This window comes from Varanus komodoensis, unplaced genomic scaffold (assembly GCF_004798865.1).
Source record: "Varanus komodoensis strain SLA01 unplaced genomic scaffold, ASM479886v1 scaffold4, whole genome shotgun sequence".
Classification (NCBI taxonomy): domain Eukaryota; kingdom Metazoa; phylum Chordata; class Lepidosauria; order Squamata; family Varanidae; genus Varanus; species Varanus komodoensis.
Window position 1 is genome coordinate 32,506,804 of NW_025335941.1, and position 27,573 is coordinate 32,534,376.

Here is a 27,573-nt window from a genome sequence, read left to right on the forward strand (position 1 = left end):
CTATGCACCAGTTCCAGACTCTTGCTTTATATTTTCCTACTAATTTAGCTCTTTTCTAAAACTCCCTGTGCTTGGATTTTGAATTTCTATCTGATGTTGCCTTTGGAACGCTGTCCCCACACAACCACCAGCCAGACAGTGTGCATGCATTGACTGCATTCACACATAATACTAAACTATTCTGCACAGTCAGCCCATGGTGTGGCTTCTTATCTTGGGTTCTGTGTTCATATAGTTCCCATGCATGCATGACTTCCATGCTTTTCCATCTTTTGTCCTAATGATGGTGTCCCATTGGCTCCTGCAGCTGAAAATAAATCCCAGGGTGCACTGCTACTGCCTGTGTCACCTGCCTCTCCCATCCAGGGAGCCTTTTTTGGCTGATGGATGGTGTAAGAATGTTTAGACAAATGGTTCCCCACTTCCTTGGGTGTGACCTCAGCCAGCTGTTCCTTTTCTTCCTGCTCAGAAGAAACAACTGTTTACTAACTAGAGTAGCAGTCCCCTAGATGGCCATGCAGCATGCTGATATGCAAGCATACCTACCCACACCCCATCTCCTCCCCACCCTTTCTTTGTTGCAGATGTGTCCAAGCGCCCCACCCCTGCGTACAGGATTTGCATACATTGGAAAGGGCCACCATGCTGTATTCTGTGTTCTCTAGCACAGGGCAGCTTCACAAGAGCAGAACACTGGCTCTAAGTGCAGAGCAAAGGCACAGCAATTCCAAAGTTCTGCTTGGGTAATCTGTGGAACCAGTCTGGAACATCGAGCACAGCTGCCTCCAAGGTCACTGCTGCTGGAGGTGACCTGGCATGATGCCCCACTGCTGCCGAGATTCTAAAGCTGTGTGCAGGCATCAGAAAGGCTGTGCATAGGCAGAGAAGAAAGGGAGAGCAGAACAGCCAATTACAGTGCTGCTGCAGCCACCTCGGCCGTTGCAAGGCAATCTGGATAGTAAAGAATGCAGACTGCAGTGTCTGCTGTAGTAATGGCTGCTCTTGCCATGAAACTTGCTGGTGGAAACATGGAAACCACAGAGAAACATGAAAACGGGGCTCCGACACAAACACAAGCCATGTTGTATCATGGAACCCATACAACAAACAGAGACCATCCTTGCCATGCATGCTAGGTTGACACTTAAGGTGTGCCCTGGTGGTTTCCACCCTGAGTGTGAGCCCACCCTTTATGTTCCTTTACCTTGTGTTCACTACACATCACATGATCTGCACTCTCAGCCTAGACAGGGCTTTCCCCCTTTGGAAGTCAGAAGGGAAACAATTCATGCTGTTGGACCTGATGGTACTGATTATTTGTTCCAGGGACAGAAGTGTGAGCAAGGTAGCTTGCTGCTGCACTTGAATATCTCTAAACCGACTATTTCACTCACTCTCACTTTCTTATTTTGTTTCTATTTATAGGTCATAGTTCCAATACCTTCATGGACAAGCAGCACAAGAAATCCAATAATAGATGATCCCGAGAAATCCGCCACATAGTTGTCTATAATTTGCAAGTATTCTCCTTTTAAGAATGAAGCTGAACTGATGAAGCAGTTTGATGTCATTTATGGAGAAACGGGTGAGCTTCATATTCCTGAAACTTTCATTTTGCCCAGCCCATAGCAACTGTGCGTGCTAATGCCAATAAAGAGAGACTAGATAAGCAACAGCGTGTGTGTGTGTACACATTCATGCATGCACACACATATGAGGGAGATACCATTAGGGGAACCAAAAGTGTACAAAATGGCAGGTGTGGGGGGGAGCCAAGAACAGCCTAATGAGTACAGAAAAGGCACAAAATGAAGAATTTATTTATTTATTTTTCGATTTATATCCTGCCTTTTTCCTACAAAGGGCTCAAGGCAGCTTACATCTCCTCCTCCATCTTATCCCCACAACAACAACCCTGTGAGGTAGGTTGAGCTGAGAGTCTGTGACTGGCCCAAAGTCACCCCGTTGGCTCCATGGCTGAGCGGGGACTAGAACCCAGGTCGTCTGAGTCCCAGTCCCAGGCTCTTAACCACTACACCACACTGGCTCTAATTCTGGAAGACCATAATGTTTGCCCACTATTTTGCAACCTCTGAATCACCATAATAAAAGCTATTACCCTAATATGGATGTTGCAGTTTCTCTTTTGGCCTAGAATGGATTTTTTTGGAGGACAGCAAATTTAGCTGTTCAGTAGTGGAATCTTATCCTGGAAGAAGATTGTTTTATCCTGCCTGCTGCTGTGATTTATTAACAAACTACTAGTAACTCTTGGGAAAGTCTCAAGTACAACCTGAACCACCTTAGGTTCTAGTAGAAGTTTGTATGAGTGCCTTCAGGCTCCTCCCACATTCCATCTTAGGTCTGTAACCAGATGTGGACACCATGGCTTGAACCGCACACGCTTTTCCCGCCACTCTATTCCCCTTTCTGCTTTGGCTGATGTAGAGTTCTAGTGTTTGCACATTATTTTGTGACCTTTGGTTGGCTTCATATAAGATATTACCTAGTTGTGTTTTTTTGGTAATATTTAAGGCTACCTTTGGTTTCCATATGACCATTTCAGTGGGTATCTTTAAGAATTAGAAAAAGTGATATTTCTGTGATCACTTTTAATCTTCACATCTAGGAACATTGCTGGTGATATATAATGTGAAACTCATGCTCAATGGTGAACCAGAACTTGACATTATAACTGATACAGTGGATATTCTGGATGCTGGAACTTCTGAGAAGTAAGTTTTATAGTCATCATAATGAACAAAGCATGTGCATAAATATTTTGGAAAATCCTCCTTACAAACTGTCTGATTTGCAAGGACACTACAAACTACAAGTATCTGACCTCCAACATTTTTCACAGTGTACTTAGAACCCCATTGCTTTAAAAGTATGTTTCTAATCCTAATGGCACTGATATATGTTTGAAAAGAAATCCCTTCCAAAAATGCTCACATGGATTTTTAAAAAGATTAAAAGAAGAGGCAACAAATGGGAATGATCCAGCTCACTCTGTACATGCACAGGACGACACACAGAGCAGAAGCCTCTGTGCGCACGCGCACACAAACAGCAGTGCACTCAAATCTCCTAAATCCTGTGATGGAGTATTCCAGTCCGGTTGACTCCATGCTCCCACCTCCCCTCCGGTACCTCTCCTGATAACTCCAGGACCTTCTTTTTTGTGTGTGACCTCTTTTCTCAGACTAGCTTAGAGTGAGCTAACGTGGAGGTAGCACACAGGCATGCCTCCTTGCTAGACTACAACTTCTGTGTTCCCTAAAACTCTCCACATTTTTATCCAAAGATAGCAAGAATGGACTCCAGGGACACTTTTATGAGAATGCTGCAGTCCACAGCACTGTCAGTATCACAAAGGTCCTCTAGTGTTCACATTTGTCCGGCTCAGCTTCTGGAAATACCAAAGCAGCTTATAAGGGGCTCCCAGTGGACAAATGGCTGTGTTATTGGTCCACTTAATATTCAGACTCTTTTCTAAGACATGGATTGTATTTGCCAGCAAATTGCATTTTGACATTTCAATATATTTTTCAAGTTTCTCCAGATATGTATTGCAGAAACAGGAGATGTTCAGGCCTTCAATCTTTTTCTGGTCAACTAGGCCTGGTGGGAAGGTATAGAATCATAGAATAGCAGAATTGGAAGAAGCCAAGAAAGCCATCGGGTCCAACCCCCTGCTCAGTGCAGGTCTCCAAATTAAACCATCCCTCTCTGACGGCAAGTAGATTGTATGTAAGTGTTGAGAAGGCAATTAGAGCACATCCTTGAAGACTCAGGATGTAGTCAGTCACACCTATATGTGATAACCCATGTGTCTGTTATAGCTCACATTTTGTTTGATGAGAGATGGGGGTCTGTGCCTGTTGTAAATCATCATCAAAACAAGCAGATAAGATAAATGTATGTTAATTGGTGCAACTCTGAGTGTTGCAATTTACATCCAGACTGCCTGGACAGCTTTATATTTCTCTCTGTATAACCAAAGAATGTTATCCATACAAGGGATATTTCTTTCAAGGGAGAAGCACTAGTTACTTCAGGGATACCCTGTCAGTTCCAACTCTCTCTCTTGCATCAGCTGATGTGCATACTTGATTAAACCTACCCACTTGGATGAACCTAAATGTCCAATGAAGTTACATTTCTTCTACTGTATGTACATGTTCTGCTCTAGAAAATAGTGATACTGTGTAGCCATCTTATGGGGCTTCCAGAACAGTTTTTTTTTTTTTTTTAGTGTTTCAGAGTTTGTGCACTTCCTTTTTGTTCAAGCTCATTATACAACTAAATTCTGCTACCCAGTAGAGCTCTCCTTTGTGTTTCTAAAATAATTCTGTCTTAAATGCTTTCCTGTGCCAGTCTTCCAGAAGAACGATCACTAAGAGCCTATACAGCTCTATTGTATTTTGACCCACGAATGAGAATATTCATTCAAGCCAAGAAGGTAGAAACCAAGTGTTTGCCATACAGCTTTTACGGACCCAGGTGAGTCAGCGTCTCCATTCCAAAGACTGGCATTTAAATTTTCAAAGCAATGTGCTCAAAAACATTAGCAACCCTCTTTCGGACACAGCGAGAAATTGATTTTGATGGCTGGGCCATTTATAATCTGAGCCAAGTTCAAATCGCACTGCCAGGCAGGAGTGTTAAAAGGTAATCAGCTGTGACCAAACACTTTGACCCAGAGTAAAGAACACTTTACATAAGATAATTGCCTAACACTGCAGGAGAAATGTGCAGGGGGGTGTTGGTACATGTGTGTCTGTTTTTTTCTGTGTTTGTTTTTTGCTGTTTTCACTTGACTGAATGTTGTTCAGACAGTTCTTTAAAGCTGCCACTAAACGATTATAGGTCTCTAATGAAGTTCATTTTTTAATGGACTTCTAATCTTGTAATGGGCAGCATTCATCTCAAGTCAGGTTTAGCAAGCCAAATGAATGTTGTGTTGTCCCAGTAAAGCTGGGAATTCATCCAGTTCTAACAGAACTTCCCGGTAGGAGGGCTATAAAGCAAATACAACGTAGCAGTCAAGTTCATTGTACTGCACATGTGGGCATATGTACATACTCATTTCTCAGATTTCTGGAACATTTGTGGATTTAACGCTCTGAGTTTGCCTGGTACAGAACCTCTTTCACCTTTAGATCCAAAGTCTGTTTTGAAAAGTGTGTAGGTTCTGCACTCCAGTGATGAGTGAAGCCAAATGCAAAAGAGGTGGAGCCCAGAATTCCAGCATACTGTGCCTTAAATCTCTTGCTGCCAGTAACTAAGCCTTCGGACAGTCACTTCAGCCTTTCAGCATATGGGGAGAAATGGAGAAAACCTGGAAAATCACCCACTGATTAGTGTTCAGGAGAAAGGGGGTAAAGCCAGGTAAAGCCTGGGCATTGCCAACAGGAGAAATTCAGAAATCCAGACCACAACCTAAAACCTGTTGTGTTCTAACTCCTACTCTAACTAGTTCCCTTGTGCCTGGGCAGAATACTTTGTGTAAGTTATGAAAAACCATCCTGACAGTAAACTTTGAGTTCACTATACAATGTATGTATACAATACAATGTTGCATATGCATCATAGATATACAACTCCGTGTTAAACCACTATACAATCTATGTTGACTGTCCGCTCCTGAGGCTTGTGGAAGCTCAGCTGAATGTGGAGCTTAAGGCACAAGCATGGCCTTCTTCCCCTTCCCTCTGCACCATTACTGTTTAAATGACATATATACAGAAAAGGATCAGCATATTCTGCAATTTTTGCATGTCATTTTATTAGAATATGTGCCTCTCTCCCATCTGGAAAGTAAGTACCCTTTGCAGCAGGGGGAGAGCAAGGTATAGAGTTGCAAATGTTCAAAGTGAGCATCTATAAAATGGGAATCATACTTCACTGGGTGTTATGAAGATCATTCATTATATGACCTTCATACTGAGTGCCATCTACATATAAATCACAACTGAATGCTTTGTATCTTAACAGGATGTATCCATACATATCATCTTCATTCAAACAAGAAGCTAAAAATGAATTGCAAAAGGCAGAAATGGAAGTGAAGACGGGTAGGCAGTGTCCTTTAACTCTAATAATATAATGCTGGTGTTTATATTCTGAAATTTTTGTTAAGGTTCAGATGGTGGCAACCACAAGAAGAGCCTTTTCAGTGGTGGATCCCCATTTATGGAACAAGATCCCCACTGAGGCCCTGCTGGCACCAACCTTGATGCCAGATTGAAACTGTCCTCTCTGGCAGAATATTTAATTATATTGGGGCATTGTTAACTGCCTAACAGGTCTCATGACTTATTTTGAGTAAACCATTATAGCTTTATTACTATTTGGTTTTAAAATTGGTTTTTAAATGTTGTATTGTATTTTATGATGTTTCACTGAACTGCATTTTCATTGTACTCTTATATATTACATTTATTGTTATGATGTTGCCATAGGGTTTTAGTTATTGTGTGGTATAGCAGTATTAATATTACTGGTAAAGGTAAAGGCTGTGCAAAAGGATGGCATAAAAACAAACAAACAAACAAATAAATAAAGGTTTCCCCTTGACTTAATGTCCAGTCATGTCTGACTCTAGGGAGCGGTGCTCATCTCTATTTCCTAGCCGAGGGAGCCAGCATTTGTCTGCAGACAATTTCGGTGGTCATGTGGCCAGCATGACTAACCACCAAAGTCCACGGAATGCTGTTAATATTACTGTTAAGTGGTTGCTAACTTTATTTGCAATCATAAATGTATCACTTCTAATGTTGGCTTTGCTTTTTAACAAATTATTTCATGTACTAGATGGCCATCTTTCCCTGTTGCATGGAGTCTTTCACAGTAGTACTTCATGGATTATCTATTAAATAGTTGGTCTCATGGGGTCCATTCAACAATGTGGCTATCACACTTTTGATGGGCTACAAAGAAAACTAGCTTTGTTGTAAGGCTGCTGAATTCCTAGAGTTGGTTCTCTTCAGAAAGCAGTGGTTTAGCTATAAGTTATTTTAGACCCTCAGCTCAATGGTCTTATGCTTTCATCTTTAGATGGCTGTATCTATTACTTCAGAAGCGAAACATATAACTAACATCTCTTTGCAAAACTTACTCCTGCACTTTGCAAAACTTCCTCCTGCATTCTAGAATAACAATGTTTGCTAATCCTGACTTTGAGAAAATATTTTGTGCAAATGCAGTTTTGCATTTTCAGCTTGCTTAAATCATTGCACTTTCATGACTACAGAAATCAAATGCTGGTTGCTTCTGCACCTGGTGCTCTGTAGGTGGTCATTCTACAGGGGTCAGAGCTGGGGGTCAGACTAGATGGCCCGGGAGACCCCTTCTGACTCGCTCTGTTTCTGTTTTCTATTCTCTTACCCAGGCTGTTGGTCTTGGGGCTAGCCACATCCCTGACCACCTAACTTTTATAATATGTGTTGAGTACAAAAAGATTGCATCTTTAGGGAAGTTGGATACTCACATCATACCTGAAACTGAAAGAACCAATTGAATAATTGCATAGGATAAAAATGAGGGAAGTTGTCTTTGAATAGTGGTGATGTGACAAGAAGGCTTGACCTTCAGATTTCTTTAACTTGATCCCACACAAACACAAGTCAGCTTTGAAATGTATTCATAAGTCAGGGGCTATTCAAAGTGGACTCCATTTTATGTGTTTCTTCTGCCCTTCCCTTTTCCCAAATCTGGTATGCTCCCATGTATGTCATCTGGATATGATTGAGATCAAGGTGGTTAACTGGAGTCAGTCATAATATGCCTTGTTTAATGATACAAATGCACTGACAAAAGTTTGTGCTTTTTCTTGTAGCTGAAGACACTGTGAAAGAAGCAAAGTATGCACTAAAACAGTCCATGGACTCTCTTTTGCATGAATATAGTGAGGTATTGTCACAAGGATTTTAAAAAGTTTACTTTATATAGGGGGTATTCTTCTTTGCAAAGGACATGGTCTGTCCTGCTGGTCTTATGCTTGAGCCCGATTGAAGCAAATGGCCCCTGTGCGCCTCTATGGAAGGAATGATTTGTTAAGGCCAGACTTAGGTTGTAGGTGGACATGACTTAAATCAGATCTTGAGAGTATGTTCTCTATTTCAGTGTTCCTGAGGCCAGTAGAAAGCTAGAAGCAAGCAGGAGATCATGCAAGGACAAGGGCAGGCTCCTGCTATTAATTCCAGAGAGTTTACTGCTCACCAAGCATAGGGGGTAATGATTTTTTAAACCCTCTGTTCCTTTATGTCAGGGGTGCAGAACCTTCAATTTTTCATACCAGTTCCATTCCAGAGAAACTCTCTTGGACTGCAGTCCAGTGGTGGGTGGGCCTGATAGCAAAGGGGTTGGTCAAAAACAAAAAGCTAATCACTGCACACAGGTATGTGTGTACATGCGCGCATGTGCGCGCTCACAATAATAGCAGAATATTGTAATTTCATGCTCTTCCAGTCCATAATTAAGCCTTATGAGGGATATTTCAATCTTTTAGAATGGGGGAAATGCATGGAAGCCAAGAAACTATCAAACAATTGGTAGATGAGGAAAGAGGCTCTCAGAGGACTGGAACTGGCCCCCAAGGCCTGTTGTTCTGCACTGCTGTTTTGTATATCTGAAGAGGCCTCTGAAGTTGGAGCACGCACGCACACACACACACACACACAGCTCAGTCAGGTCCCAGCCTCAGCCCCGATGCCTCAAGTATTTAATGTTGCTCCAGTTCACATCCATGGCCTCAGGCAGGAGGACTTTCCAGGGATTTGTGTCCAAAATCTGTGTTTCATGTAGCAAGCAACTTTTATTGGCCCACAATTGCCAATGTAGAGCATCAACATTTCCAACATTTGGCCTTGTTACCTGATTAGACTTATAAGTTAATTGCTTGAAAATATAGACTATGAACATTTTTAATGCTAGGCTTTTGAAGGTTTTGCCTACCATGACCTTTAAACAGTAGGGAAGATTTTTAAATCCTGTTAATTGCCTATTTACTATTGCTGAGGATTCTTAAAGTCATTATTAAGCTGCCTTCCCTTCAAGTTCAATTATTTCCTAAAGGATGTTTGGAAGGCACTTTCCACTTCAGAGGACTTTCAACTTGATAATTATAGCCTAATTGTACCTGTACAAATTATCATTTATATTAATAGGGAACTTTCACTAATACTTATCCCCACTATGAATTGCTAGACTTGTACAACAATGATTCCTTATTACTAACATTTGAAAAGCAGCAGCTAAATATTTATATAGTTTCAACATTATGATAGGTACTGTATATACATAGTGCTCGCACAGTTGAAAATGAGGCAGATTAAATACTTAGGAATGAAAGAACATAAGGAAAGCTATGCTGGATCAGACCAATAATACATCTAGTCCAGTATTCCGTACATTTTGTAGCAGATCAACTGCCCACAGGATCCCTGAAGCAGGTTGAGTATGAGAGTTGCTCACTTGTGCACACTCCTCAGCAACTGGGGTATGCAGGCAGGCCACCTCTGGTAAAGGCTAGTAGCCACTGATAGGCTCCTCTTTCATGAATCTGTCCAATCCCTTGTAACAAGCCTGATTCCTGGCCATCACCACTTCCCATGCAGTGAATTCCCTAGTTTAACTATATGTTGTGTGAAGAATGATTCACTATAATTTCATACATTCATAATGGGACCAAATCTAATTTTGAGACCTTTCTTTCAACCTGTCTCCTTTTACCTTCCCAACAGACCAAGGTGAGAGACTTCAGACTGTAGTGTTCTATTATATTAAAGCTGGTAATATAAAGGTTGATAACAAGAAGTATCCATTAAGTTAATGGTGTATTTATTCTAAAGTGAATTCCAAGATGAATTCTTCCCCTCTCTTCTCTCCAAACTGAGTTGTCACCACCCTCAGGGAGGTTTGTAGTGCTTGTCTGCAAGACAGCAGGACTTAATACTAGACCACTGCATTGATAAAATTATGTCCTTCCTTCTCTGACCCTCTGTGTTCCACACTGCCTACCTCAGTATCAGAGGGACCTGATTCTCCCCAGCATCTAGGCTTATCTCAGAGCTCACTGGCCTTGAAAATTCAGCTAAGCATTCCAACCCCACTTCTCTGAGTTAAAATTCGGATTCTTTAGAATGCTGTATTTTTGGTAGGAATGTGACCCAGTGTATACATTAATCCCCTATGTCATGTGTTTGTTGCGGGGGGGGGGACGGTTATACTAATGGTATAATAGGGTGAAAATGCACAAATATGCTTATGAATTTTCATGCAAAAATATCTCAACATTTGGGATGCACCAAACTTACTAGTGAAGAAATGAGAAACAGATAAACCAAAATCAACAGATTTGTTCACCTACTCAAAATAAGAGGTTGAGTGTCCTAGCTACTTCTTCTCACTCAAATCAAATTCCAGTCACTTGGGAGGATACTGGGGCTATCCAATATGGCTTCATGTAACCTTCCACACTTGGAGGATTATGGGCATCTATGATTGGCAGAATGAGGGTGGAGGTAAAAGTTGCCTCCATGCTTCTCCCACCCTGCAAAAGCCTTAAATGGCAGATTTCAGTCATCTAATTCTTTTGTCCCTGTGGGTGAGGAAAGGAGGTTGTGGTACTGTCAGGATCCTACAAATGCTGATGGAACCTGCCTCCCACCTTCTGTATCCTCAGAACACCCACAAATACCATCTGTGAGGTTGTTCAAGCAGAGTCACAGCCAGTGTGGTTCTTTCCATGCCAGCTGCAAGAGCAGAGGGAAAGTGTTTCAACATCAGTGTGGGTGTTTAGGTACTTTCCAAGGGCAGTGTTTAGGTACTTCCTGTTTCTCATTACCTGCCAAGGACTATTGTCAATGTCAACCAACTGGAAGGTCACACTACATCACCAGTGACCTGCATTAGCTTTGGTGGGCCAGGCATTGTGTACGCCTGTTCTTTTAAAATAAATACAGGGCTGTAGACACTGTGGTATTGTAAATTCAACATTTCCAGTATAGTTGCATGATTTCCAGTAACTCAGACCGTAATAGTTCTATATAATCTTTGATTTAAATGTGTGATAAAATAACTTGTTTCACTGCTCTTCCGTTCTGATGCTGGGGGGAAAGCATGCTCAGCTTGCATTACAGGATGCTTTGGAGAATGAAAAAAGAATGAGGGAAAATCTGGAAGACAAAAAAAGGCAAGTTAAGACATATCATGACTTTATATTTGTGAAACTGAATACAAAAACAGACACTGTTTGTACCTTAAGTGACCAATGGCAGTTGAAACATAAACTAGTCCTGAGATAGATGTGAGTCATATATTTCTGGCTATTATGTTTTCACAGCTCTGCAGGCATGACAATGCTTCTGAGACCATGGTTGTTGAAAACTAATGTTAGAATGGCCCTCATTTTTATTTTATATCTTGACAGCACTAAAAGTCACAGTTCAGTATGACTAGAATAAAGAGTGGGCCCAATTCGACACTTAATCACTTAAAGGGCAACTCTATGCATGTTTAGACAGGAGAAGAGGCCTACAAATTGCAGCATGCAGTGGCCAGCATGGGAGCTGTAACCCTTCTTTCTGTCTAAACATTCTAGAATTGCACCCTTAGGAAAGCATGTTTCAGGAAATTCTGCTGAGGAATATACTTGGTTCCAAACGTGAAAAATTGAGTTATAGTATTGTGGCTTTCAGTGCTAATAGAAGCACCAAACTAATGCAATTTTAACATCTTCCCACATCTAAGACAATCTTCACAATAATCAAGGAGTCATACAGTAAAGCCTATGCACATCCATGGCACAACAGTCCCTTTGGGTTAAGTGGCACTTACCTCTAAATAAGTGTGTAAGAGGTGTGTGACTGCCATCCTATACAAAATGGCCTTAAAGAAAGTGCAGTTGAACTCAGTGGGGCTTGCTTAAGTGTATAAGATTACATTGTCAATCAAAATCTTAAAGATTACTCAAGAGCTGCTCTCCTGAAATATAGAATGCATACATTTTTAATACTGATGTGTGCATTTTTTCATTGCAGCATCAAAGGGCACAATCCTATGGCCACCAGGAAGCAAGTAATCCTGGGGATGTCCAAGCCCCTATTCCTCATGAGCGGGGGTAAAATACTTTGATGGCCAAAGAATGGTCATCTAAGTATTTTAGAGGGAAAGGAAGGCACCTTTCCCTCTAACTCCCACAGACTCTGCTCTGGAAGGGCACTCCTATCACCTCTCTCCTCCTTTCTTGCATGCTTCTCCTGCCTTTCATTGGTTGTCTGTGATGGTCTGTATTTGGAGGACTACAGGCAACAATGTTGGATGTAGCACAAAGTGCTTGAGCAAGCTCCTGATTTATCACTCACCTGTTTAAACAAAAAAGTCCTACAATTCCCAACTACACCCTAGCCAGCCCAGTAGGAATTGTAGGACTCATCCTAAACTGAATGTTAACACCTGTAGTTATAAGCCTAAATAAGTTGTGGCAGGTAGTAGGCTTCAAAATGAAGTTGTCTGCCACTGGAAAAGTCTTCGTTTTAAAATGTTCTTTGTTCTCACTGTTTAGAAATCTAAGGAGACCTAAAAAGCTCTTCCTAATATTTGGAATTAACATTCAGAACAGAAGTCAAGATGGCATACTTATCTATAACAATAATCATTTGATCGGGATGTTTGAAAAAGTGGGACCACAGAGGAATATGGACTCTTAGTAAGTTTTCTTCCAGTTTGAACATTTGAAGGACACCCTTCAGTGGTGCTGAAGGTGCAATCCTATGCATGTTTAGACAGAAAAAGGTCCTGAAACTCTTTTTTCTGTCTGAACATGTAGGATCACATTCATATAGGTGCATTCATTACAGTTGCCAACTAGCAGTCTTCAAAATCTTTCTCAAATATAGACACAAGTCTGCATAATTCTGAGCACTATTTTAAAGAACTGAACTTTTTAGGAAAGAAAAAGAACTGGTTTAGGAAAGAAAACAGATTTATATTTATGTACTTAAATTTAGAAAGACCTATTTGTCGCACCACTGACAATTTCTGACCTATATCATGTGCTGTCCTTTGTTTCTGTTGCTGCAGTTTTGGTGGTGGAGCTGTGGGCATTGTAGATGTCCCCTTAGAAATCATGGAGCCAGCACACAACAAGCAAGCCTTTGCAAATGTCTCAGAATATCACCACTTGTTGAAAGCAATGGGCAGCTACATCCTTCAGTATTGGAAAGACATAGGCATCAATAAGTTGTTACATCTCAGCAATGGTTTATATAACCATATAGCCTTGTTCAGGTGCAATGTGTGTTAGGAGTCCTGGGCCATGCACTCCAAGCCCCTCCTCAATTTCCAACCCCAGTGCTGCCTCACCTCATCCAGTTGTGCATCCCCCTATAAGAGGAGTGGCCACTGAACAAGAGGAGAATAAAGCAGAGAAGAATGGGTGGTCGGAAGGGCCCATCTCTTCTGCATGTAACCAGCCCTAGGATCAGTAATTTCGTTCTGTTTTGTTTTGCCATAACCAAAACAATGTCAGGGACAACCAGCTCACCTAGGGTACTTCTCAGTGCTTCATGTGTGACATGTTACAAATATTTGTTCTCCAGGGTCAAAAAGGAGGAACCTTGTTTTGGAACCACTTTGGATACCTGAGTGATAAGTGGTACGAAAGACCCTCTGAAATGATTCAGTACAAGAGAAGACGAGCAATAGAAATTCCTGACATTGTTCAGTGTGGTAAGTTTCTACAATGGGACAAAGTTTTAAAATAAAAGGATGGGAGAAAGACAGGATCAGCAGGATAAAAATGACCATTCTTTTTTTCCTAACTTCAGATGTGTTTCTTCAAGCTTTCATCTTCCTATATGATATACACTGCTGTGTTTTTCACTGCCTTCTTCTTTGAAACGATTCTTTTATAAACAACTCATTTGTTTCACTTTTTGTTACCTTTAAAGGCACCCCATGGGGCAGCTAATGTAACAGGTACCCTTCATGTTTTTGCAGTAAAAGCTTCCTAATATATAACTGAAGTGGCTTTGTAAGCCTCAGTGTATGATAAGGTGGATTAGTGGGTAGTTTCATTGTTTCTGTGTTTTTAGACAAAAGATTTTTTAGGTGTTCTTAAAATTCACTTTCTGCTTGAGGGTATCATCTTTGGGGTGGGTGAGATGGAGGAAAGCAAAGCAGTCATGTGCCTGGTTTTACAACTCCCTATTTGAAGAACTGTCATCTGTTTTGAAAGAGTCTTCTATTTGAAAAGCTGCCCGCCCAGTTCTGGTTTAAAGATAAAGGACCAGTAGAATCATCCATCATCAGTTTGCACCTGAACAGCACATGGAACAGGCAGGATTACACAGGTCACCTGGTCACACACTTCTGCAGGATGTGCTGCATTTCTATTTAAAGTACAATCATTATTTGAAGATTACATCTATACGTGTAAATTAGCAAATGTAGATGTAATGTACATTGCTGCCTTCTTTTGTCCATTTCTGTCTTAAGTGGTCACCCTGGAAGAAAGATGTATACATAGCATGAGACCATGAAGGTTAGAATGGACTATGGTAAAAAGCCTAAGTTTAGAGCCTTATCCTTGCTGCCTACATTTGAGGCATCTCTAACATCCTTTCCCCCCACACTGAGCTGAATACACTTTAAACTTTAATGCACTGAATATGAAGGGAAATAGTTGTGCTTTTAAGGGGAACTCCTCCTAAAATGAGGTTCTCTGATTAGTAAACAAAACTGTAAAGGGGAGGTAATTAAGAGTAACTGATTCATTGTGACATAATAATTTGGAATAATTACTTTTGATTTAACTCTATTAATTTCATTAGATATTTGCCTCAAGTGGAGACTTTTGCCACTTGCCACTGATATAAATCATGGAGGACATCATGATATCTGCGATTGTTCGAAGAGCCCTAACCATAAAGAAAACAAGTAAGCTTTCGAGTTTCAGTTTAATCTAGTCTTTGATGCCCAACAGAAGTCCCTCTTTCTCACTATTCATTTCAATGTACAGCATTACAAAGTTCAAAATGAATGCGCTCTTGGATCAGTTTTTATGCTGATGCCATCTTTAGTGTGTGATTTATGAAAAGCATAAGATGAGTCTGTTGGACCATCCATCTAGTCCAGCAGTCCGTTCCCTTGTGACTGATCTGCTCCCCCTATGAGAAGCCCATGAGCTGAACAGCACACCATCATGTGTGATCTCCAGCAGCCAGCCTAGAGGGGCAGAGTGCCTCTGATACTGAATGTATACAGCCATCATAACTACGCATATCCATATTCCTTCAAAAAAACACAAAACCAAAAACCAAGCATGATGATCTCCAGACCTTCCCTTCCTATCTGCATCTCCTTCGAGATGCTACTGCTGGATCTCCCGCAACTACTTCCACTGTTCATTCTGCCCACCCCCACCACTGCTGCAGACTTTCTTTCCATTACTCTTCCTCCTGCCTGCCGTGGCCTTCCCTTCACTGCTGCTCCTTCCACCATGGCAGACTTTCCCACCTCTGCCATGCCATAGTGGCCGTTCCTCCCCTGCCACCATAACCATGAGGTGGCAGAAGCAGCAAGGGAGTAGAAGGGGGTCATGACCCAAGTGAGGGACAGGGGAAGGAGAAGGAAATCCTGAGCCCGGGAGGAGGCCATCAAAAGTGCAGGGGCAGTGGGAGGATGAAGTACATTGCAAGCCAGGAGGGAGGAGGAAAGAAATCGTGAGTGCAGCAGGGAGAGAGAAGGTACCCAGGTTGTCTATGCCTGCTTTAGGCATTGTACATTTGGATTCTGCAAAAGATGCAGATGATTGCATGTTGCGATAAAACATAGGTAAGACTTTGGCTATATTATTTTGTAAAAATATCCCATGCAGTGCAAAATCCCTGGTCTTCTCTTGGAAGTCGTTGACAGAGCCCAGCTGGAAATGGTTGACCAGAGGCAGATAGCAGCCTATAGGAGGGGCTATGGGAATTGATATTTGACATGGGCTGCATGATTGGCTGTGCGCATGAGTACTGTGTTCTCTGGCCTTGAGACTCCTTCCAGGATTACTTCTTTCTTGCCAAAAAAGTCATGAAGAGAGCACAGACATTTCCTCACAGTAATTTTGTTCTCTTGCATTGATGATTATCATGTGGTGGGTGTAGTGTACCAGAGCATTTGCCCTCCATTCCTCTGGGCACCTTCAACCCACCTCAATCACTGAGAAGCAAACAAAGCCCACTCATAGAGGCCATTCAGGAGCGTAAAAGGAAGCTGGAAAACCTACAGTCTCAGGTGAGCTCTTTGCCAGTATTAAAGCTAATATCCAAGGCACTGTATATGTTCTCACATAGAATTTATTTAGTTAGTTATTTTTATTCATTTCATTTCTATACCACTCCATAACCACACTCTATGGGCAGTTTATTATAGTCCATAAAAACAAGAAAATGCATTATAAATACCATAAATCGAACAACATTTAAAACAATTTAAAAAGGCCAAAATAAGAAGCAAAATGACCTATAAAAAGGAAAACACCTGGGATGAGAATCCCCTCCAGCCCCTGGATAGCCAAGTAAATCTTTAAAGCCTCAGCATACAGGGATTTCTTAACCTGTTGTTGAAAAGATGACAAAGTAGCCACAGGTAGACTGCAGTGAGGAGATTGTTTCATAGATGGGGACATCCACAGTGAAGGCCCTCCCCCTTGTTGCCACCTTCAAGCCTCCCTTGGCACTCGGAGGAAGGCCTCAATTGTCTGAATAGATTGTGGTTGGCAGAGGCACTGTGACAGGTATTGTGGTTCCAAGCCAGCTAAGGCTTTGTTGGTTAAAACCATCACCTTGAACTGGACCCAGAAGCATATAAGCAGCCAATGCAAGTGGGCCAGATCAATAGTCTCAGTTATTAATCTGGCTGCCATGCTCTGCTTGAGCTGCAGTTTCTGAATCATCTTCAAGGACAGCCCCACTTTGAGTGCGTTCTAGTAATCTAATTTAGAGATTACCGGAGCATAGATTGTTGAAACCAAGCTATCCCTGCCCAGTTGGGGGGGAGGGCATAACTGAGCCACTAGCCACCTGAAAGAAGGCATTCTGAGCCACTGAGGCTGCCTGAGCCTCAAGTGACAAAGATGGATCAAGGAACACCCCCATACTCTGAACCCTCTCATTCAGGGGGAGTGCAGCCTCTTCTAGAACAGGTTGAATGGTCAGAGGAAACAGCCACCAACAACATTTCAGTCTTGTCTGGAAGGCGCTTCAGTTTTTTTTAGCTCTTGTCTAGTTCCTTGTCTCAGCCCGTTTAACTCTGGCATCTAAGTCTCAGAGGATGCAAGAGATTTTGTCCTGGAAGTGTACAGCAAATATATTTCAGTGGGCCTCAGATGGTTCTAAGATGTCCTTGGGGCCAGCATGTAATAGGCCCCAGATAACCCGGAAAAGCTCCACTGGGCAGCTAATGGAAGATTGAGTAGAGGCAGTGAGATGTTGTTTGCCATCCTCACGGCTTCTAAATATACCCAATGGTAGATGGAAGCCAGGTTTCAAAGGCATCCATTGGGAGTTTTTCTCTATCTGTACTCAAGTTGTCTTCTGTCTTGTTTCATTGCCCTCAGCTCTGTGGTATCCCACAGAGTTATATGAGATCAACATCAGAGGAAGCACTTGAGTAATCGTGTTAACCAACAGATCGTGGGTCTGTGTCCCATAGTTCAAACATGGCTTCAGCAGAAGCACTAGCCATATCAAGAGGAAAACTTCTCCAGAGCCTTTGAAAAGCATCCAGATCCATTAGTCTGTAGAGGTGAACCATCTTAATAGGTACCCCACCCTTGTGGAGGGGAAAAGCCTCCATGAGTCTAAATCTCAGTGGGCAGTGATCTGACCTTGACAAAGGAAATGAATCAAAGTACACCACATGCAGAGCACCATCCTCTTATCCAGCTGAAAAGACCAAGTCCAGTCAGGGTGACCTCAGAGTGATTGTTGAAATCCCCCAGAACAAACAGCCTGGGAGATCACTTCCCAGACCATCTCCATCAGCTGCACCACTGAATGAAACAGGAACAAGCCAAAATGTGCTTCAGGGTGATTTTTGGAGAATAAGACAAGTTCAAAAATCACTGGTTCTCCTGTCCCTAGGCAGTGTGTGTGTGTGTGATAGTAATGGGAGTGATTCACAATTTCAATTTTCAGTTTTAAAAAAGGGAACAAACTTGCCCATAGGGAACATTCCTCTACAAAACCATGAGCTTCCTCTCATGCTCACAATCAATCAACAGAAACTACCCTCTCAATACCCCAACCTAAAAATGGAATGGTTAATTGAGGGTGGCCATTTTGTTTTAGCCTGCTTTATGGTAGATCTGTCATAGCAGAAGTCCAGCACTGTTGACTAGAAAAATAGAACCATTCTAGCGACTCAGACTTTTGCAATATGCTCAAAAATGCTGCTGTTGATTTACTTCAGGCCTGCAAGATATGTGACTGACCATGCTGAATATACCTTGCCAGCTTGGAATAGCACTTCACTGGGAGCTTAATCTTTTTTTCCTTGTTTTCTGCTCGGGACTGCCAAAACAGAGAAGTTGCTGGCGAGGTGCAATACATAGGTGGCGGTCCATATGTGACTTCGTGGGTCAGTTCTCTTGTAAGCCTACTATGCTGACTGAATAAAATGAGTAGGATGAAGCTTAAATGACAGGCATACATCATTTAAGATGCACCATTCAGTTTATGTACAATGAAAGAATTTGGATATATTACCATGCATTATGCATATTGTTCCATTACCTGTTGTGGAGGAGAGAGGAGGGTTTGCTTTATTTTTCAAAGTAAGTCTCAGAAACTTTTCCATAAACATATACCCAGCATCCCCACATATACTCAAAACAGGGCAGCTCAAGACATTTCTTTGCCTTCTGAGGAATATCAAAAGGCATACACAGTCCAAGTCAAGTGTCATGGCAGCCCAAGCAGGCTAATTTATTTTGGTACCCCAGGCACAAAGTCCCACAAACACATCTTCCTAAGAGCAAAACCATATTGGAATCATCAATTAAATAGCTACCCATGTGCTGCCTTTCCATGCACCCCAAATCAGCTGCTGGAGGCAGCTCCTTATTCTTATGCTGAGGCTGGCCCTGCCACTCAGCTGTACAACCATCAGCAACATTCTCTTCCGTAAAACAAAGCTTGTATTTGTGTCAGTATAATTTTAGTAGCAGGCAACAGACGTGTGTATGAGTGACATTTGGCATGTGCAGATAAGGCATTCTGCTCCCTGAAATGGGGTTACAACAAAACAACCTGAGAGCGGCGACATTGCTGGCAGTTGCAAGGATTCATGTATGCATACCGTTGGATTAAAAACAGTCAGTATAAATATATAAATCACATGTGCTTTCTGCTAGAATTGTGTTATGAGTCTACATTTGATTATGAGCAAATTGCCTCCCTGTTCACACATTAATCTAAGGATCTATCTCATCTCACTTTGTAAAACAGAATTGGAATCCATTCTTTCATTCCTAAATGCTCTCGTACCTCGGGCTTCACTTTCTTTCACAATTGACGCAGTTCCTTAATAAAAGCTTTTAACTACGTTGTATTTGTCATTATCCTGGCAGCAGTAACTGGCCTGCTGGAGCTCTTTAAGCATATCTGTGCTTCTTGTCCTGTGTGAATCCATACTGAATACCTCTCAAACTGTGCAGATGGACTGCACACAGTACAATCAACTACTTTCATTTGTGATAACAATTTCCAAGAAAGGATTGCATTCTTGGTAGCAGAAAAAGTGACAACTGTAACAAGAAAAACGACTATTTCAGTCCATTTCAGTCCTTTTTTCTAACTTTGGACAGTGAATAAACTCCACAGGACTTCTTTGCCTGGGGAAGAAGGTTGAGATGTTTGTTCATTGCACTTGTACATTTATTCAAGCAAATAAGAGTATTTTCATTGTTCATATAAATACTAAAGGGATTTTTGAAAAGATGGGTTTAGTTTTCAAAATAGTAATAGGATTTCTTAACGCAAAGCTTGGTCCAGATTTCTCTTTCCTGAGAACTGTCTTGTGTAGGAAATGTTTCCCTTCTTTCTCCATCTCTAGAATTTTGACTATAAAGGTTCATTTTACTCAGTGCTTTTGACCTTTCACTCATCTAAAATAATTTTCATCTAAGCTTCAATATGTTTGATTAGGTTTGACAGGCACCTAAGCTGACTTTTCTGATCTTGCATTATCTCAGGATGTCCTAAATCTCTACAGATGCTGGTTTTAACCTGTGAATGCTTATAGAGTTTGGGATCACAATAGTTGTTGGAGAACCTCTCCAGTTTCTACCCATACAACTATGCTTAACATCCAAGGCTTTCTTCCAGGTGCCAGATCAGAGGGAGGCTTAGTTGGTCTCAGCAAGGAAGCAGGCTTTCTCAGTGGTGGCCACCTGATTGTGGAACAATCTTTCCCCATTTTGGCTCCCTTGACACTAACAGCTAGACTATCCCTGGTTGTAAATTACCCAGAGATCTTAGCCTATGGGAAGTTATAGAAATGAAATGAAATGAAAAATACCAACTGTCACAAAGTGTGAAAGGTATATATGCCTTTGAAATGAATTAATCTTCTTTAGCCTCTTTGGTACTGATTTACCATTTGGGCCAGCACCGATAATTACAAGAATCCTGGAGTCAGTGTTGCTATGGAAAATGCCAGTTCTCACCATAAGAAGGTTTATTCAAGCAAAATCATTACAAAACACAACTGACATCATGGTAAATTTGCCTCATTAAAAATGTTTGGACATGTTACAGGTGTCACATATGACCTTTTAATATGATCTCTAGATGCAGCATGCTCTTTCTTTCTTAACATATGTTTATATACCACTTTATCATGTACAGCAATAAAGAATAATAAAACCCCCCCCCCAAAAAAAACAAAAATGCGTAAGAACTGTCAAACACCTAAAAATTAGAAACTACACTTTTTAAAAGGTTGAGGGTGCAGTTCTGTGAGCTGTGCCCTTAATGCTTGTTTGCCCCGAACCTGGAGCCTTACAGGCAGGACAAGGGAAACAGAGGCAATCTCTGCCTCCCTGCATCTCCCACTCTGCATTTCTGCAGAAGTCACAGGGAATGTGATAACCTGGCCTCCGCAATTTCCTGTCCCACCACCCTCTAGAACACCACCTTTACCCCTCACTGAGATCAAGCTTCTCACCTTAAGTCAACACAATTCCTTCTGCACCTGCTCTGAGAGTGAGAAGGAGGAAGTGGGAGAGAGACTGGAGACAGAGCCCTGTTTCCAACCTTAGAGGTTGGAATCCAAAGTATCCAATGCTTCGTGTCGCCAGATGATGTCCAGGGACCACAGAATTGTCCTCTGAATGGAACAGATATGTCTTCATAAAGGCCAAGAGATTAGGAACCAATCAGAAACCTTGCGGGAGCACATGGAGCAACACAAATGCCCTTTCATGAACACCCAGCAAACAACCCACTGTGCAGATCCTGCTATTTAGGAAGCTTCGTAGTTGAGACAGGCAGTCCCTTAGATAACCAGGTCTGATTCTTCTTAGGGCTTTAAAAGTTAATACTAACACCTTGAATCATGCCCAGAAAGCAAATGGCAACCTATGCAGGTCTTTCAGGGCAGGCATAATATAATCTCAATACTGTGCACCAGTCAGCAGCCTAGTCACCACACCGAGTAGCAGCTGAAGCTTCTGAGGGCTAGCCCCTCATACAGCACTTTGCAATATCATATTATATTACTCCAAGGAGCAACATACCATATCAGTCCACATGCCACCATCACCCAGTCATTTTATTCTATGAAACAGGCAGGGTGATGATGCCTGGGGCAAGACATTAAAAATGTTTTAATAAAAAAAAAAAAAGACTATTTTGTGAAATTCATGTCTTAGTGGGATTTGAACTTGAGTTTCTGCAGTCCTAGTCAACTATGCTACACTGGTGACATGTGCTGCATAATGTCCGTAGCTGAAGCTTATCCACTGCCCATGACTGCTGTGCTTTGTGAACTTACCAAATGTCAATTCTGCGTCCTGACAGCCTATCACAGTGGTTTGGTTTTTATGACCATCAGGGCAGTATAGTCAACCTCAGACATGATGACATGAGGTTCTAAATAATAAGTGCTTTCTTAGTTGATCAAAGCAATGCTGGTTGTATAAATTGCTGCAAATAGTGCAGTTTTCATACATAAATCAGGGAAAGTACAATAGCTGAGGCAGTAAATAAATGCAGTGGTTGTTCATTTAGCTGATGAAGTGAGCTATAGGTCGCAAAAACATATGTGAACTCATCTGTGGGTAGGTAATCACATGTGCCTATCACATATGCGGGCCTGAGTCCATGATAAGCAAGATGTTTACCCATGTTATCAATTTTTGTAGCTGTGTTAACCTATTGTAGCAGAGACAAAAAGTCATTTGGTACATTAAATGTTGAAATTGGAGTGGCAACTTTGACAAATATTCTCTACAGGGATGGAATTCTCCCAACAATTCATAGCAGCATTCTCTTCTGAGAAATAGCTCAGTTAATACTGAATTAAATATATTATTTATACTGGTGGATGAAGGAAGCAATAGGTCATGAAGGAAGAAATGGAAAAGGTCGAAGTTGCAGTTGCATTGCATTGCATTGTTTCTCCATTCAATCTGAATATTTTGCCAAATATTTCCAGGGAGGGGATTGAAGTGAAAAAGGAAAATTCTGAGAAATGTTGTCAGAAATGTGTTCAAGAAAGATTGGTCCAATGCCCCTATTCCAGGTTTGCTTAAAGAATTCAGAGATGGATAGTTTGTGGCTATTAGGCATTTTGGCCTTTAACCCCCATCAGCCTTGGTCAGCATAATCAGTGGTGAGAGATGATGGGAATTGTAAGTCAAAATATCTGAAGGGCTGTAAGTTGTCCAACCCTGATATATAGGATTACAGCCTTTGTTTATAATTACCAATAGATACAAAAGTCTGCTTTTGAGTCTCTTTTCTTTCTTTACAGAAACTTTCCTTGATACAGCCACATATAATGATGCCACATAAAGTTGACAGAAGAACATCTGCTAAACCTGTAAGTAACATGAACAGCAATCTGATGCATACTTTTCTTGGGAATAAGTACCATTAAAATCAGAAGTGTCGGAGTGCCTGCTCCGACAATCGGCGCGAGAGAGTTCAGAGAGAGAAATAAAACACTGCAGACGAGAGATAAAGTTTCAAAGCATGCTTGGTTGGTTGTTCGGGAGAACAAAGAAGATCTTCGCAGAAAATTCTACTGCGTCAACACAAGCAGCCCTTTTTATTATTTCACAGATTGATACATTTGTATTTGCCTACACCAATCGCCATCGAGTTAATCAGCCAACTCCCTAATCATTGTGTGCAAGCGCAGGATTCAAAATGCTTACTGATAGCTTATGCGCAGGCGCAGGAAACAGGAAGCGTACTTGTTGCTATATATGGTCACAAGCCTTATATGGTTACACAGGTGAAGTACAATGCTATTAGCTGAGTAAGTTGCAATACTATTGGCTGGTAAATTACAATACTATTGGCTGAGCGTAACGTGCCTAGCTACAGCATGAATGCTGCGAGGCAGGGATGAATTCCCACAAGAAGGATTTACTTCTGAGAAGTCACAGCTAGAGTTGGGCCATAAAGTATCCATCTTACCATTGTGTTAGACCACATATGCATTCATTCTTAGTCAGCCTGGACAGTCTGAAGGGCATGAGTTGGGGAAGGCTTAAGCATACCTTTAGGAATGGCAAAATGCAAAACACTTCAGTGTACTCAAGGCTAGGGATGTGTAAAGCAGGGAAGTCCACTGGAGCTCCATTGGAGCCTGACAAGATTTCATGATACTTTTGTTTCAGTAAGAAATGGCAGATTGTAGTGTCTCCCCCCCCCACCCACCCATCCCCCCTTTTTTTGTGGTTCTGAAATTTTTCACATCTTTGTGCATATTAGATGAATAAATGATTTTTTTTCAGGTCCCATTATTTGCATAAACAGGTTTGTGTTGTTATTATTCAGGTGTACTATTTGATTTTTATTTAATCTGTGTGTCTTTAAAACTGTGTGGATGAGGTCATAGGACAACGATGATGATGTACTTGTCAGAAAACTTGTTGCTTCTATCCCCCACTTTGGACTTACTTTCCTAGTCAACAACTTTGGGGGAAAACAATCAGTCCTTCATAAGTGTGCAGGAGCAAACAGCAGCTGCTAGAAGAGAAGACTGGAAGAAATTGACAGAAACATTGACATCTGCTTGAAGCCTGCTCAAAAGTAAAAGGCTTGAAACAAAACAGTACAAATGTTTTACAGGGACATTGACATTACCTTCAAGTCAGCTTCAATATTCTTGTCAATTTCTTCCTCCTTTATGTCTAGAAGCTGTCATTTGCTCCTGTGTGCATGTGAATTTTCTGCTCTGTGTTACAATTCTGCTTGAAATGCATCCACTTTATCTCCCCCTCTTACTGCTTTGCCATGACATACAGACAGCCAGTGTGGTGAGTGGTTAAGAGCATGGGCCTGGGACTCAGGCGATCTGGGTTCTAGTCCCTGCTCAGCCATTGGGCCAGTCACAGACTCTCAGCCCAACCTACCTCACAGGGTTGTTGTTGTGGGGATAAGATGGAGGAGGAGAAGCTAAGCTGCCTTGAGCCCTTTGTAGGAAAAAGTCAGGATATAAATGAATCAATCAATCAATCAAATATATGTTCAGTGATCTCACTCACTGCTCCGCAACCCATATCTGGATGTGACATCCAGGGAAGTGAGAAGGAAGAAGTGGAGAGAGCCAAATGTAGCTGGTGACTACAGAGGAAGATGTTGGGGGAGTGTGCACCTACCTTCAATTATATGAAAGGGTGTGTGCTTCCAGGGAAAATCCCGAAAGGGAGGGTAAAATGGGCAAGTGGTTTGGCAAGTACAGAATGGGGCTGTGCTGGGCTGAATTCAGCGGTATGTGGAGAAGATGAAACTGGCAAGCACATTGTCAAAGGGAATAGCAGATAGGAAGACTTGCATTAAAAACTATTTCTGCAAATTTAAAACCCATTAAAAACACATACACATTCCACTGTGCAAATTTAAAGATTTTAAAAATTAATTTTAAAAACCTGCAGGCCCTTTGTACATAAATGGCCACTGCTATTTAAAAGCAAACAAACAGACACACAAAATAGCTATGTAGTGGATCAAATCACTATAAATCGAGTCTACAGCAGTGAAACAAAATGAAGCCCACCAAGCCCAAACTGATAAAATCCATCAAGATTTCGATTCAAAAACTGAACTGATATAAATCAAGATATAGGCAATTTGATGCAATATGCATCTATGTTGCTCAGCGAGAAATTTCAGGAATGGGAAAAGTGGAAAAGTTACAAAGCAAGTTAATGGTACAGAATAACAACTGTCCTTCAGTGGAGAATGCTCAACATGTTTACAAAATATTTTAATGGCAGAAAACATCTACGAAAACATTTCTTAGACAGTGTTTGTCATTGTAAGCAAGGCATATTCATTTGAAGGCAAAAATCACTTGGACACAGTTGCTACTGGACACTGTATCATAACATCATTCCCTCTGTTTGTGATCTTCAGGGTAAGAGCACTTTTCATTATGCAATCAAACCAGCAGGACACTCTTACACAAGGGGGAAGTATCCACAGATTTGAGGAAAGCAACCATTTGCATAAGTACAAAAGATCAACAGCAAGGCCTGATTTACAATCCTGACTTGTAAATGGAGCCAAACACCAGCATCTCTAGTTTGGATCACATACTAACCACTTGAATTCTGATTGGTTTGGGAGCTGTGCTAAGAAGTTCAAGCAAAGAGGGAACAAAGAGGCTGCAGGCCCCAGCAAGCAGCTTGTTCAGTGTAAGCCAGAATTCTTTAGGATCCTGGCATATTGTTCCGTGCAAACATGACTACTGTTTCACTGTAGTTTGTAGCAATAGCAGAACCCATGGTCTGTTCTTTCACATTTGAAGAGCAAAAGGTGCTCATCAAGCAGGAATCTCCTCAAATTACTACTCAGCAAAATAAATGATTTGGAAGCTTTAGAGCTTAGGAATATGCCTAGGAACATCAATTGACTCTTAAACACAATAGATATGTGTTTAAGAAAATAATAGTTTATATTCTTTCCTTAATCAAAGCATCAGGCAGATGTATTTCCCTTGTCATGAAAGAATTATAACTAGGCTAAAAAAAATGCCATTTTTTTGTCTTTCCAAAAAAGAATGAAAACATCAGGAAGACAGTGTGCCAGCAGAAAACTTTTCATAAAGATCCATCTCCAGCCTGCAGACATTTGATTAAGAGTAGAACAAATAAAGGACACGTCCAGCACTTGAGCAATCAAAAACAGTCAGTGGCAAAGCAAAAGACTCGCTTTCAGAGGCTGCAGCATCCTTGTCAAGAAGAAACATATTTCTTTTCTGTGCCTGCGGATAGGAAGTATCACAACATGTCAATGGTACAGTATGTTGCAGTGGTGTGAAGAGAATCAATACAGCTCACAATAGCTGGTGTACTTATTGTTCTTACAAGCAGAACAATAATTCTAATTCACATGCTACTTTTTAATACATCATTTTATTCTAGTAAATATGTTGCATAAATGAACTGAGCTACCAAACAGGCAGGGTGAAATTGCTCTCTCTCAGCTTCAGTGTTCCTCTTATGTAAAATAGGTGTGCTTAATTGTTGTTTTTGCTCATGTCAAAACTTCACAGAGTTGTTGGATTGTCTTCAATAACTCACATGTAGATGTGAGTGCATGCATGCATGCATGCGTGCATGCATAAGCATGTGTGATGTCAGCTTCTTGGAATGCAGTAGGTAATGGACTGTATCCCTGTTTAAACACTTTGTCTCTGACACTACTTGGTAGACTTCAGCATTCTGGTAAACAAAAATTATTGTGCAAGTCTGAAGTCTGCCCATCCCAGGGTTAGGCCACTGGCCTCTGTTGTTGTTCAGTCACAAAGTCATGCCTGACTCCTCACAACCCCATGGACAACATTCCTCCAGGTTCTCCTGTCCTCCACCACCCCAGAGTATACCCAAGCCCACACCCACCTCTCCAGTGACCCCATCCAGCCACCTCAACCTCTGCCGTCCCATTCTCCTTTTGCTTTCAATCATTCCCAGCATTAGGGTCTTTTCCAATTAGTCCTTCCTTTTCATTAGGTGGCCAGAGTATTTGACCTTCAGCTTTAGTACCTGACCTTCTAAAGAACATTCAGGGCCTCTGTTCAGTTCAGACAAAAGAGAATGCAAGTCCTAGGCTGAGGGTGTCTTGACCTGCTGAGTTTGTTCATACCGTGATGACAGCAACTATCTGGTATGCTTGAAGGGGCATCACATGGTTCAACACTGCAGCTAGAACTGTCTCGCCTTTTGGTGCCATGCTTTTTCAATTGGCTCAGGTCACACATTCTGCATGTGTGCATCCACTCATATTTTTGTGCTGTTGCAATCAGATCCTTCCCCTCACACTTGCAAAATATTTAGCA

The 27,573-nt window shown here is 41.5% G+C and overlaps 1 protein-coding gene across 1 annotated transcript in view; it reads left to right on the forward strand.

The window, feature by feature from the left end:
* MORC1 (MORC family CW-type zinc finger 1) overlaps positions 1 to 27,573 on the forward strand; it is a 56,886-nt gene that overhangs the window by 12,262 nt on the left and 17,051 nt on the right. The window contains 12 exon segments of the mRNA XM_044441771.1: positions 1,426 to 1,585; positions 2,630 to 2,735; positions 4,381 to 4,506; positions 6,001 to 6,080; positions 7,844 to 7,917; positions 11,136 to 11,200; positions 12,572 to 12,715; positions 13,090 to 13,244; positions 13,609 to 13,737; positions 14,841 to 14,946; positions 16,155 to 16,359; positions 23,035 to 23,107. Coding sequence (XP_044297706.1) covers positions 1,426 to 1,585; positions 2,630 to 2,735; positions 4,381 to 4,506; positions 6,001 to 6,080; positions 7,844 to 7,917; positions 11,136 to 11,200; positions 12,572 to 12,715; positions 13,090 to 13,244; positions 13,609 to 13,737; positions 14,841 to 14,946; positions 16,155 to 16,359; positions 23,035 to 23,107 — 1,423 coding nt within the window.